We start from the raw sequence: 13,311 nt of genomic DNA on the forward strand, positions 1-13,311 counted from the left end.
TATTGGTCAACTTAATCTAAAACACACACAACTTTTTTTTAAATTAGACTTTCAGTGAAGAAAAAGAAACAGACCTAAATAGCCTGGTTCAACAACATATAGGGTGCTATTGGGTAGGCGAGACACTCCTTGCATCCGAAGGCCTGAGAAGATACTGTTAAGGAAAATTTAAATGATAGACTCCTCTTAATAAAGAAAAAAAAAAAAAAAAAAACTGAATCATTTCAGTTAATTGACAAATAACAGAATACACATGTTGTAGTAAACATTAGATTAAACAGTACTATGCAAAAGTCTTGAGGTACCACTCAGTTCTTTATATTATGCTTCAAAAGAGTCAGACTTTCTTGTAACTGTTTTTCAAGTGATCTTGAGCAATAGTTCTCCAGGCTTCCTGAAGATCTTTTCTTTGGAAATTTTTGTGAAGTCCCTTAACATCAATTCAAGGATAAAAAAGGAACCCAACTCAATGGATGAAGCAATGTTGTGTCTACACAGACAGTTTAGCAAAGAAACCAATTTTATAATACATCTGTGTGCACTTTGCTACCAATTTGATGGCATTTGTTCAGTTTAATATATGAAAAATTCCAAAAACAACACATACTCCAAAATCCACTGTAACAGGTGTGGTGCCTACATTTCAGCCAGTGATGTTTGAGATCCTGTCAAATTTGATGGACAAATGAACACAGAAAAGTGCCATCAGATTTTGATCCACCATCTGGAAAGTGTGCGATAGGCAGTGGCTTTATTTTTCAACTTGACAATGATCACAAACACACTGCCAATGCAGTAAAAGCATACTGAAACAGAAATAGCACACAATGGAACACTATTAGTCATGGATTGGCCTCCTCAGAGCTTAGACTTCAACATTATTGAAGCAGAGTGGGATCATCTTTACAGAATACAAAAGAAAAGTAATCCAACATCCAAAGAAGAGCTTTGGATGTCCTTCAAGAAGCCTAGAGAACTATTATTGATTTAACTACTTAAATTACAAGAACACTTGCCAAAGAGATTCAGGCTGGGTTGAAGAATAGAGTTGATCATACTAAATATTGATCTTCAAGCTCACTAGAATTATACCAACTTTATTTTTGTTTTATATACTGCATTTCCATTTATGTTTGTACATGTTTAATCATTCCGTTCATAAACGATTTTCCTAGTAAAATATCAACAAATGAAAGGTGCTCAAGACTTTTGCACAGCACTAGACCAGAACAGTAACTGCTCAATAGAGGTGCAATAGGTCAGAAGGATACTCTTATGATCCAGCACCACATTGATGTGTCCCAACTGAACTGCTGTAACAGTGGAGGTTCTTGGATCCAGACTGGCCACAGCAACATCTGGGTTTCCATTAGTACCAACAACACTGTTCTGAAGGTGCAGCTCATACTGATCACAAGGCATAGAGAGCTCTAGACAAACAAAGAGAAATTAGCTGAAAGGTTGGCATTTATGTACCATGCAGAGCTGCTCCTCTCATCTGTGACATCAATGACTCGACTACATTTTCACTTCATATATTAGCAACACTCATGCAAACTCATGTAGTACTACTGAATGTCTTTGCATACAGCTTCAGGAAATGTACATCAAGTTAAGTAAACATTGAATGAAGAACTTCACTCCTCATTAAACAGAGTCAGACCTGTTATCGTTCCCTGTCTTATCTTCAAGACTCTGTATCTGATCGAAGTTCCGGCCAGCAAGTAGATATCGTGTGCGGGGCTCAGCAGGATGTTCTCTAAGATCAGCAGCCTTACCTCTGCAGCACCCACATCCTGTGGCATGGATACCATGGTTACACAACACAACACAGCTTCAGCTTCCCGCCTTTTCAAACCAGATCAAACGGACTGCAGTTTTATAAATGCTGATATGAATTCAAACTACAAGTGCCCAACAGCCATTTTCGCAGATTTTCTATACTACCAAAAATAACTTTCCTTTGTTACATATGGACTTAATTGGACATTTATTCAGAATACAAGTGCATCAGATGAAAACAAAATGCCATCTTAACAAAAAAAACCAACCAACCAACCAACCAACCAACCAACCAACAAAAAAAAAAAATTAAAAAAAAAAAAAAAAAAAAAAAAAATGTTGACAAGACAGAAGCACAATTTAACTGTCAGAGCAGCCTTGACATCCTAAAGTACTGCTGCTATGTAATATTTTGCTATTTTTAGATGTCTTCGTCTCCAAACTAAGTTATTACTCAAAATGGGCCAAATTTTACCAGAACTCTGACTTCTTTTTACCGTCCAATAATAAATACATAAATAAATAAACAAACAATATCATTATAACAATAAAAGGGAAATATTTCTACTCTCTACTGGTGACAACAGCAAATAAAATGTCCTTTGCACCATCTTACCTTATAAAGAGGTTCTTGTATTTTTGCCTTCAACTTTGCATGTCCCGTTTTCAGGCCTGATACTAAAATAATATCACCCTGTTTCCCAACACGTTCCATTTCAGATATGTATCCAGGAGGGGTGTATGTGGACTCTGAGAATTTAAGTACCCTTGAACACAGAAAAGAAATCAGAAATACATTACTCAAGTCAGTGTAGTTACATTTTTGGCACAGCGCAGAATGGACCACCAACACCAAATCAAGAGATTAATACCATAAGAAGTGTTTAATCTTTACTATCAAACAACTATTAAACAGCAGAACATACGTACTTCTTCAATACCCCTCTATCCATAGCTGCTATAGTTTACATATGAGGCTACACCGTAAGCTGCGATCCTTCTGTATTATATTTAACCTCGAGATAAATGGGTTTTTACGGGACGTAAAAATATAAAATTAAAATACCGCACAGGGAAATCCAACAGGATTGTTCAATAAGCTGTTTATGATTACACTAGCAGTCAGTTTGCTAGATAACTTTTTTTTTATTTTTAGTTTACCATCAATAAATCACGTAGTTCAAGACAGCCTTAAAGTAATAACACACGCAAACCTACCGTAATGAATTGTAAGAGTCAGAGAATCCATTCACATCTTTCACTAAGGTCCAGTCAAACACTAGACCTGCAAGGGTGCTGAAGGTGTTTCCTGAAATAAAGCAAAATATTTATTTAAGTCACCAAATAAAACATGGCTGTGTGAGACTTGGTGAGAATTATCTGCAATGAAATTCTAACTTGTGGTTTAAGGCCAAAGTCATTAGTGGCTGTATCTAATTTTTTTCCTTCTTCTTTTAGCTGTTGCCTTTAGGGGTTGCCACAGTTGATCATCTGCCTACATCTCACCCTGTCCCTAGCACCCTCTCCTTTGACACCAACCCTCTGCATTCCCTCCTCCTCTGCATCCATGAATCTTCTTTGTGGTCCATGTCTTTTCCTTTTGCCTGGCATCGCCATGTATAACATCCTTTTTTCAATATATCCTCTATCTATTTAAATAAAACTTAAAACTGATCCCTCCCTTGAACACGGTCCAAGCAGTCTTAGCCTTAGCCTCGCTATCATTGTCTCCAAACTACTACTAATCAATTGTCTGTCTTTAATAAGCAGGTGAAATAGGTGAAAGAAAACCAAAAATGAACCTCATTACAAGATGCATACAGACCCTTTAGATTCCTTAGATGGTGTATACAAAAATTGCATAACACCCATAACACTAGACCCTCGAGCCACCATCAGAAAGAATCAGGCTGTAGCTACAGCTCATTAAACTAAGTGTGCCAGGCCTAAATGGAACCAGTCGAACAGAACAAAAAGCCACCTCACAGCAGCAGCCTGAGGGGGAAAGAAAACACTACCTTGAGCCAGCTCACTCATTACTCTGAACACTCAGAGCACAACATAAACACTGTGGACTCCTTACAGCTTAAGAACTGAGTAATAATACAATATGAGGAACTATTTACCTTACCAATAACACCAATAGGCTAAAATTAGAATAGCACTCTCCAATAAGAAGCCATTTTAATGTCACCTTCAGAGTCCAGTGCATGAATCCTGAGTGCCAGTGGTGAATCCTCAAGATGTAGCTCTCTGGTGGTGGACACTATCTGGATTTCACTGATGATGTCGACAATAGCATCGCAACGCAGCACCTGTCCTGTAACTGCAAACAGAAGGCAAGACTATTAAGTACGTAGGGATGTTTTCTCCAAATTGAATCAAATGCATTTCAAGATTTGATTTGACATGCAAAGCTTGAAATCTACTTCCTCACTAAAACATTTTATCGCGACTGTATGGAAATGAGAGTGGAGAGCAGCAGCTCTAAAGCTTCCTTTATTCCTTGTAGTATGCAGAGTTATCAGTCAAGTCAAATGTTGTGGCTTTTTTGGTTAGTGGGCATGAAAGAGTGAGCGAAAAGGCTATATTAAATTAGGCTTTTAGAAACCTAAAACTGCTCAGTTATTGTGAAAAAATAGATTTATTTATTTTGTTTGAAACATTTCAGATGTATGTGGCAGGGTAACCATGTCACAGCAATGACACAGGGTCTCAGGCAACAGATGACAGCTTATTTCACAACTGCAAAGAAGGAAGGATGGAGAAAATGTGTTGTGCAACAATGATTTGTATGAAGCTAACCATTAGATATTATTTGGATAGATTATAAAGTAATGATCTAACCCTAAAGAGACAATAAGAGATCCAGGGGGGGCATTGATAAGAATGAAGTTGTAAAAATTAAACCGCAAAAATGTGCGGTTGTAAGCCCATAAAAAGTGAGATAAAGAACCCTCTGTCAATACAAAAAAAACCTAGACAACATGCCACCACATTGTAAATATCAAGAATTTCTAGGCTGTTTGAGTTCTGTTATCTAATTTGAATTAAACTACGGGGAACTGTGAAGCCCATTTTTAAACATGGGGCAACATAACTTTGCAGTCATTACTCAGTCCTATTATTCTGACATAGCTGATTTTCCCAATCTAGTGCTCAGTTTGAAATTCAAACAGAGCATCAGAATGAGGAAGAAAGGTGATTTAAGTGACTTTGAATGTGGCATGGTTGTTTTTGCCAGATGGACTTGTCTGAGTATTTCTGAAACTGCTGATCTACCAGGTTTTTTTCAGAGAAATTCACAGTGGTGTCTGCAGAGTGCACAAATACTTCTTTGCAGACAGGCTTAGAAAGGAGATGTGTCTGCTTGGATCAGGAATAGAGTAAGAGAATCAGACGAACGTCTTCATCATACTGCAAATTAAAAACAGAGCCGCTGAGGTTAATTACGTTCCCATTTCTCTCACTTAGTTCTCCATTTTCCAAAACAGTCTTTTGAGACACATGCTTGTTCTTGCACTGGTCTAATAAAGTGACTACATACACCTCAGACTTCTGGTGTTTTCAAAAATATTTAAATATTACAAGCAAAATTGCAGCCATTGCACCTGTCATGACTATATCTCTTAAGTGTTGTACTTCATTTCCACCTTAAGCTGTCATTTCTACTTAATAGCATCTTTTTTAAGCTGGATTGCACACTGTAATTATACAGCATGCAATTTTTTTCCCCTGATGGAAGCTGCATGATCATGAACATTTCTCTACATCTTTATGCAACAGTGTGGAGAGTTATTAAACCATAACACAATACATTCTTTAATCTGACGGCCTGGTTGACAATCTGACTATCTGCATCAATTTCCAATGGCAGTTGATTTAAGGCTACTGCTGTTCTTACCAACATCTTCAGCTAGGATAATACTGGTCAGTCGGGACGGCTGTGTTGAAAGAGCCTGGAGAACAGCTTTCCGGGAGCAACCCCTGATGTGGTCCTCATCCACAGCCTGGATGCTTGCGACCTCTGGTCTGGTGGAGGACCTGAAGAACAAGGACAGCGATAAGTCGTATACACTCCCTGGTTATTTTATAACGTACTGTTGTTATAAAATTCTGCTTTGCTCTACTGTAAATTATACTTTTACAAAGCTTTAACATTTTATTTTTTTTTTTTTTTTATGTACTTGGGTAATATATCAGAAACAATTGCAATGTAGCTTAGTAAACCACCAGGACCACCCACTATGAACTCCTTAGTCAACAACACTGTCACCTTTTGACATCAAGAGAAACTAAGATTATATATATAGCAGTTAACTTATATTAGCTTTAATTTGGATTAAAAGATTAACTCAAAAACTAACAAATGACACTGGAAAGCCATGTTAAACCTAAAAAGTTTAGCCTCTTTGTGGTCCTCATTATGGCCTCAAATGTACACACAGTGCATACAGTAGAGATTGCCATGTGGCCTCATATGCACCACACACCTCGACACCCCCTTCGGCTACGAGTTTCCAGTTTTTCTACTCACCATCTGTAGCAGCCTTCAGTTGTTTCCAGTGTGAAGTTAATTCTTGTACTTCTGGCAAGCGGAAGCAACACTTTGGGAATATTGAGCTTGGAGGAACACTTAACCTGATAAGCGGTTAATAATAATAGCAACACCAACAGTAATAATGTCAGCGCTTTCATTTCCGATTCACAAGTGATTTACCAACGGTCGAATGAATGAACGCTAAGTTTCCGTCCTAGCTAAACTTCCTCCGTCTCATTAAGTTGGCTATTTCCGCAGTAGTTTTGGACTTATGGCTCTGAGACAGGCGGTTAGGTGAGCTAGCATTGCCAACACTGAAGCTATTTCTCAATCAAACACACGCTGCCTTCCTCACAGTTTCAGTTCGTATCAGTTGTTAACGGAGAGCTGCCGCATGACGATAAGAACTACTAAGTCCTCCTCGGTGCTCTATTCGACTCCTCAGCCTTTTTTATATTCCAAGGTTCTTCGAGACACAAAGCAACTATTTATATGAAATTTACTCTTTCACAGTCAGCAGACGATAGCTTAAAATACGCATGTTTCGTACAATACCCGCCATTAGCAATAATTGGACTTCCAGTGAGCATGCCGGGAGTGAGGAAACGTCATAACAAAGGAGGGAGGGGGAGAGTGGGTGAATTCGTTCTTAAAGGTATACTGTCAATTCAATATAATTCAAATGACAAGTTTAATATACTAGGATATATTGGGGACAGCTGTTCATCTACACGTTGATGCAAATATCTAATCAGCCAATCACATGGCAGCAGGTCGGTGAAGTTAAACAACCTGATGAAGCATCAGGACAGGGAAGAAACGTTGTTTATGTGACTTTGAAAGTGGTTGTTGGTGCCAGATGGACTGGTCTAAGTATTTTCCCTCACAACCAATGTCTGAGGTTTACACAGAATAGTCAAAAAATATATATATAGAAAATATCTGGGGAGCATCAATGACCAGACTGCTTCAAGCTGATAAGACGGCAACAGTAACTCAAATAATCACTTGGTTTGCAGAAGAACATCTCATTATACATTTACCTAACAAGTGAAAACTCCTGAGAGGAGATCCTGAAGGGGTTGGGGAAGGAGGAGAAAGGCATCCAGCATAAAAATCTGACAAATCAAACATGGAGAGCTACTAACTGTGGTGACCCCTTGTAATTAAGGCAGCAGCCAAAAGTAGCTTTATGCATAGGGACATCTCATCCTTAAAGCAAGTGAGCTACAACAAAAGCCATACTGGTTCCATTCCTGTCAGCTATGATCAGAAAACCCGATGCTACAATTTGCACAGACTCACCGAAGCTGAACAACAGAGATTGTCTGGATGCTATGGTCAGCATTTGGCATATACAGCATAAAAGCATGGATTCATCCTGCTGTATATCAGCCAGAGTTATTTGTAATCTCTGGCTCTCTTCCACAGTTTGATTTTGACCCATCTCTCTGCCATTGCACCCAACTTGGTTGTAGCAGATGACTGCCCCTCCCTGAGCGGGATTTTTTCTGAGGTTTCTTCCTGTTAAAAGGGAATTTTTCCTTCCCACTGTCGCCAAGTGCTTGCTGAAAGGGGTCCATCGCGCTGTATAAATACAATGTAATTGAAATTAAAATCAGGGATTCAGAATGGTGGTGGTGTAATGGTGTGAGAAATATTTTCTTGGCACACTTTTGGCCCCTTAGCAGAATATATAAAATGCCTTGACATGACTTTTGTTGATATATATATATATATATATAATTATTTTTTCTTCTGAAAATTGAGGAAAAAATGAATCTTCCCATTGAACGTTTTTTGTTATTTCCTTCCTCTTTGGAGTTAAAAGAGGACAGGACATATCAATGGAAATCCCAGGATGTCGTCTATTTAGTAAATCAGGACTTATAAGTCAAATGATATAGACCACAAACAAAGCTCCATTACAGAACTGAACAGAATAGAACTAAACCTGAACTGAAATCATTTCAAGTAAATTCAGCTGAGCATAGTTTGAGCAACACCATAGAGTGCTGTTGTTGACAATACCTATCCCTTTATAACCACAGTATGCCTTATATCTTATGATGACTGATTCCAGGACAACAGTGCACAATATCACAAGAGATCAGAAAGATCAAATCTTGAACATAATAGTTTCTTGAGCATAGCAGTAACTTAACTGCACTCAAAGGCCCTTCCCAGTCATTAACTAAAGTAAATAAACAGGAAATGTCTTTATTTTTAGTCTTTCTAAATTTCGCCAAATTTAGCATTACACCAAGCAAAAGGAGACAGTGATGCATAATCTTCAATGAGACTGGGATTGTCTATAGCTTATGTAGCCGTGTACCTCAAAACTACTAAAAATACTCTATTCATTTTGGGCATGTTATCTGAGAGCAGGAACTCCGAAAAACCCTTGGAGTTTAAGAGGACTGTAATTGAAATGAACTGTTAATTTTTGTTAATTTTTGTAACTTCTAGTTATTCAAATAACTATAAGTTACAAAAATAAATACACCAACCCAACTGTGATCCTGAAAAACATCCATCCAGCTGATAAATCAATAGATGGTTGGATTTCAGCTCTGTCAAAACATCTGACTGACTATAAATTGCATATGATTTAGAGGCTAGCTGCCATAAGTAACTGTTATAAAGAAAATTTGTACTTTATGACAGGTTTTTAAACCCATAGTCTATGATTCACACATCATGGCAGAAATCATTCACATCTGCTTATTACATTTATTTTATTGATGTATTTAAAGAAAATCTACCAATATTTGCTTGTTTGGGCCTCGAGTATTAATCATGAACATGCAATGCTCAACTTTTTACCCCTAGGTGTCACTGACAGCTACCTGTTTGTCATCAGGCATAGATAACAGTAACATAAAAAGTTCATTTTAAATTCCCTTGAAAGACTGCAGCATTTATCAAATGAACAATGATTTGAAGCCATATGAATAAAAATGAGCTGAATGGTGATGTGTTTGAAAGATTAATGCGTGAAAAAATCAAAGGCAATGCTCTAAAAATCTCAAATCTTATTTCCCCTTGTGTGTGAGATCATTTCTGGCATTAAAAATTGGTCCTGAGATAAAACATAAATTGTTAACAGACTGTTAATTATACACTGCAGATTCAACTGGCAGCAGCATTATTTCTGATCCGTCCTCCCGTCTCCTTTGAAGTTAATACAGCAATGCTCCTCCTGAATTGTTCATCTTCTAGACACATAGACACGATTTGATTAGCAGATGCACTGTGGTTTTGATATGTTTTACATAATGCTGCTTTGTGCCAAAGGTGACATATTGTTTTCGTCAGACAGCATTAACAAAAAAAGGTCCATCACTGTCTGGCGCTGTGTTACAGCAGATTTTAATATCACCAATGAAGTTGCATTCAAAATATATGATAGATGCAGCGTACGTTCACTCTATACAAGGAGCGTGAACTAAAGTGATGGCTGTTTCAACTCGTTTTGACTTTTTCAAGCTGTTTTGGGGTTGAAATAAAGTCACACATCTTTCTTTAGTGCAGTAATACCAGTTGAGAATGAAACCCGAGAAGAAAATAAAGCTTTCATTTACTTTGACAAGGCTGCACTGTGAAAGCTCCAGTACCACATTTAGTTTCATCTTTGTACCCTGTCCATGGGCAGCTCACATATAATTGATGTTAGGAGTGAATGATGTAATGTCTGTGAACATGGAAAACAATACCTGAATGTCACGCTCTGTGAGTGCAGGAGGAGGCTAAAGACTACAAAACACAAAGCGGAGGACTGAGCTCATTCCAAGGCAAATGTGTTTGTACTCAATATGAGTAGTTTCTTGGTAATAGATAGATTTTTATGTGATTTCTTCTCAAATAAATTCTCAAATAGATGGGAATATTTATGCAGAAGATTTAACTAACCATTATTTTTTAAGGGTTACCATTTCACTTTCCAATGTGTTGTAATGGGAAACCACTTAAAAATTAGGTAATGGTCATTCAAAGCTTTTCACCTACACTGTGAGTCCAAAATTATGTTGCAGCACTCATACGTTGTGCATTAAACATCTTCCTGCATCACAAATGCCTGCAGAACTTGGCAATCTTATGTATTGTCTCCTCATCTGGTATGCATCAGCAGTCACATCCTTCCTGGTTTTAAATCAGGAACCTTTCTTGGCCACCATGCTTGGCTTGGTCTAAACAAGTGGGTGCAGAAGGCCATAGCGATTACTTAAGCTCTTACTTATTGGCAATCTTCTCAAATGGTGGTTCTCCTTTCACCAGAAATGTAATAGGCTTTGGAGGGGTCACTTCTTCAAATAGCTTTGGAAGCAAAAACCTTAAAGGTCCCCTAGGTGTGAGGCGCAGTAAAAGCTGCTGTAGGTAGGCATAATAAAAGGTGTTACTATCCGGTGAAATAAGCCTTTGCCTCGGGGAACTTTCTTGGGTGTTCCAAGAAATGTAAAAAGGGACAGGGAGATGGGAGTGGTACAAATGATTACCATGGTACCACTCTGTGATAAGAGTATAGATGTCCACAGGGTTTGTTTTTTGGGGGTTTTTTTTACTCTGTGCAACGCTACATTAGGTGATGTTTTTATGAATTATAACAGAAGAAAAAATCTTTAAATATCGACATTTCCCTTGAGAAGTAAAACACCTTTTTACTTACAGATTAACATGGTCTACATAAAGTAAAACAGGCAGAACAGGGAGGGCTAAAGAGCTGTGCTGCAAGTATTAAATCCACTTACACAATCTACAGCATGCTTTAAATTCCCTTGCCATTTCCTTAGCATGGCCAGCAGTCTGAGCTCAGTGGGCTTGGGTTTGCAGCTCTGCACATTAATAATCGTGGGCATTGTAATTTTGCAGAAGTGATTCTATTTAAGTGACATTTAATATTTAATGACCCACTACAGACTGTTAGATATTTAATTAACAAACCAAGTAGAATCCAACATTTTGCTGTAGTTTAACTAAAGCCAGTTGTGCTATGGGGCTGCACCCTCTATCAGCAGACATGGCTCTTTACAGCAGCCTGGAAAGTCTTTAGCAGACACATGTGGGGAGCTACTTTCACCGCATTATACTTGGGTCCTAATTTCCAATGGTGTAGCCCCCTGCAGAGCTTTAGTGCCCTGTCGTTGCTGGTTACTTTAAAGACTTCCTCTCTTCACTTTATCCAGTGGACCTGCAGCAGAGCAATGACAAGAAACATATTGGAATGCACAAGAGGGACATTTTCATTAAGAGGTTTTACAACATTTACAGTTCATTAGCCAGATGTTAGGGTTTGTTTCTGGTGACCGGTATTGTTAGAAGATTTATCTGGAATATTCTGTTTGCATGTACTTATTGATAGGATTCGGGCTGACGAACTGTATTGCTCAGTGTTTTAATCACATTACGTGTTACGATGATTATAGTGACATTTTGTTTAATTACTATTAAAATATATGCAATCCATCAGCTGACACCATTTCATATTGCTTGTTACTTAGCAAGGGTCACAACAAATACTATCCAACACTCCTATTTAAACAAAAGCAGAAGACAATGTATCACCAAATGGAAAGATAACATTAACTCCAACTGCATTAATGCGTAGCACTGTCACCATCAAATGAACTGAGGATAGAAAGACGTCACTGCTCTCGATAAAAAAATAAATAAACACTCTGTATGAAACTTTAATTCAATATTTCTTGCATAATAAAGAATTTGGTAGGATAATACAAAGCAGAGGTGCAGTTATTGGGCTTGGGCAATTATCAGTGGCCATAAGTCACCATTCAAACATGCATGAATAAGAAATTACAATAGTGTGGGGTGCAATTAGCTCTCCTAAATCAGTGCGTTTCAGATGACATTATCTCACCGGCTGTGAGCTATTACTGCACTGAGAGTTTCAAGACCCAGAAGAGTCAGTGGGGTCAACTACTGTGGGGGAAAAGATCGTTTGGTCCCTGCTTGTAACATGAAAACATCTCTGTGGAGTCTGAGATCCTCCAATGTTCTGAAATCTGCAAAGCCTGAGGCATTTAGGATTTCATTTCTGTTAAAACATTGTTAATTACAGGCCTCATTTTAATTGTATAGTATGTTGAATCTGATACAATGTGTTGGTTTTAGTACAATTTAGAACTGAAACCAGCATATGTGGTTGTTGAAATTGTTGTGGTAATTACCAAAAGTGTAAGTAAAGTGCATTTTAACATGCATATTACTGCAGGTGCAAACAGGAAATCTGTTTTATATCAGCTTTGTCATTTGTCTGTGGAAGAAAGGCTCCTGCAAATCATTAATACTTTTGATGGAAATTTTACTTGCCTGCCACTCAGTCTAAAGGTCAGGAGCTGATGGCCATTGTGTAACTATGTTTTAACAGCTACACAATGGCAACGCATAGCAGGGCAATGCTCTGAAAAGGCGTGACTGTCACGGTCTGCAGAGGCAGACCGTGCGGAAATGTGTGTGGTGGACCCAGGAGCGAACACAAGTGAGGATGCAGGAGTGGAGTTAAACAAAAGCGAGCCTTTTATTCTGGCTGATGAAAGGAACAAAACAGAGTGAGGGCAGCATAAGAGTAATAGTTCAAACAGAAACCTAAACTGGACATAAACTAAGGCAAAGCTATGGCTGGAGATACAGAACACAGGGGGTGGTAACACAGACGACGCGACACAGACTACATGAAACACAGAGACTAAATACACAAGAGGGATGATCAGGGGAAGTGGCCACACATGGGAACACAGCTGACACAGATAAACATAACAAGACATGGCAGGAGTAAACAACACTGACGGGAGACTGTCAAAGTAAAACAGGAAGTACACAGGTGCAAACAGGAGGAGAGAGAGAGCACGGGCATAGTGGGCTGGGGAAACATGGAATGAAACAAGGAGGGGAGATGAGGGCTCACAGATACATAGAGGGGCACACAGGGGATAAAAGTCACAAGGGGAAGTCAAATAAGGAACACCACAACA

At 38.4% G+C, this 13,311-nt stretch overlaps 1 protein-coding gene across 2 annotated transcripts in view; it reads right to left on the reverse strand.

Moving 5' to 3' along the window:
* The window catches only part of nup210 (nucleoporin 210), a 31,903-nt gene extending 24,979 nt beyond the window's left edge, over window positions 1-6,924 (reverse strand). For both annotated transcript variants that reach the window (XM_085393080.1, XM_085393079.1), the window contains exons 1-8: window positions 6,320-6,924; window positions 5,687-5,826; window positions 3,977-4,108; window positions 3,001-3,091; window positions 2,399-2,549; window positions 1,664-1,796; window positions 1,272-1,430; window positions 75-143 (exon numbers count right to left, since the gene is read on the reverse strand). In XM_085393080.1, coding sequence (XP_085249206.1) covers window positions 75-143; window positions 1,272-1,430; window positions 1,664-1,796; window positions 2,399-2,549; window positions 3,001-3,091; window positions 3,977-4,108; window positions 5,687-5,826; window positions 6,320-6,480 — 1,036 coding nt within the window. In that variant the 5' untranslated portion in view covers window positions 6,481-6,924. The remainder of the gene's footprint in view (window positions 1-74; window positions 144-1,271; window positions 1,431-1,663; window positions 1,797-2,398; window positions 2,550-3,000; window positions 3,092-3,976; window positions 4,109-5,686; window positions 5,827-6,319) is intronic.
* Window positions 6,925-13,311: the final 6,387 nt, after the last annotated feature.

This window comes from Rhamphochromis longiceps, linkage group LG20 (genome assembly GCF_057381845.1).
Source record: "Rhamphochromis longiceps isolate RC_006_pf linkage group LG20, R_longiceps_female_GT1.1, whole genome shotgun sequence".
Taxonomy (NCBI): domain Eukaryota; kingdom Metazoa; phylum Chordata; class Actinopteri; order Cichliformes; family Cichlidae; genus Rhamphochromis; species Rhamphochromis longiceps.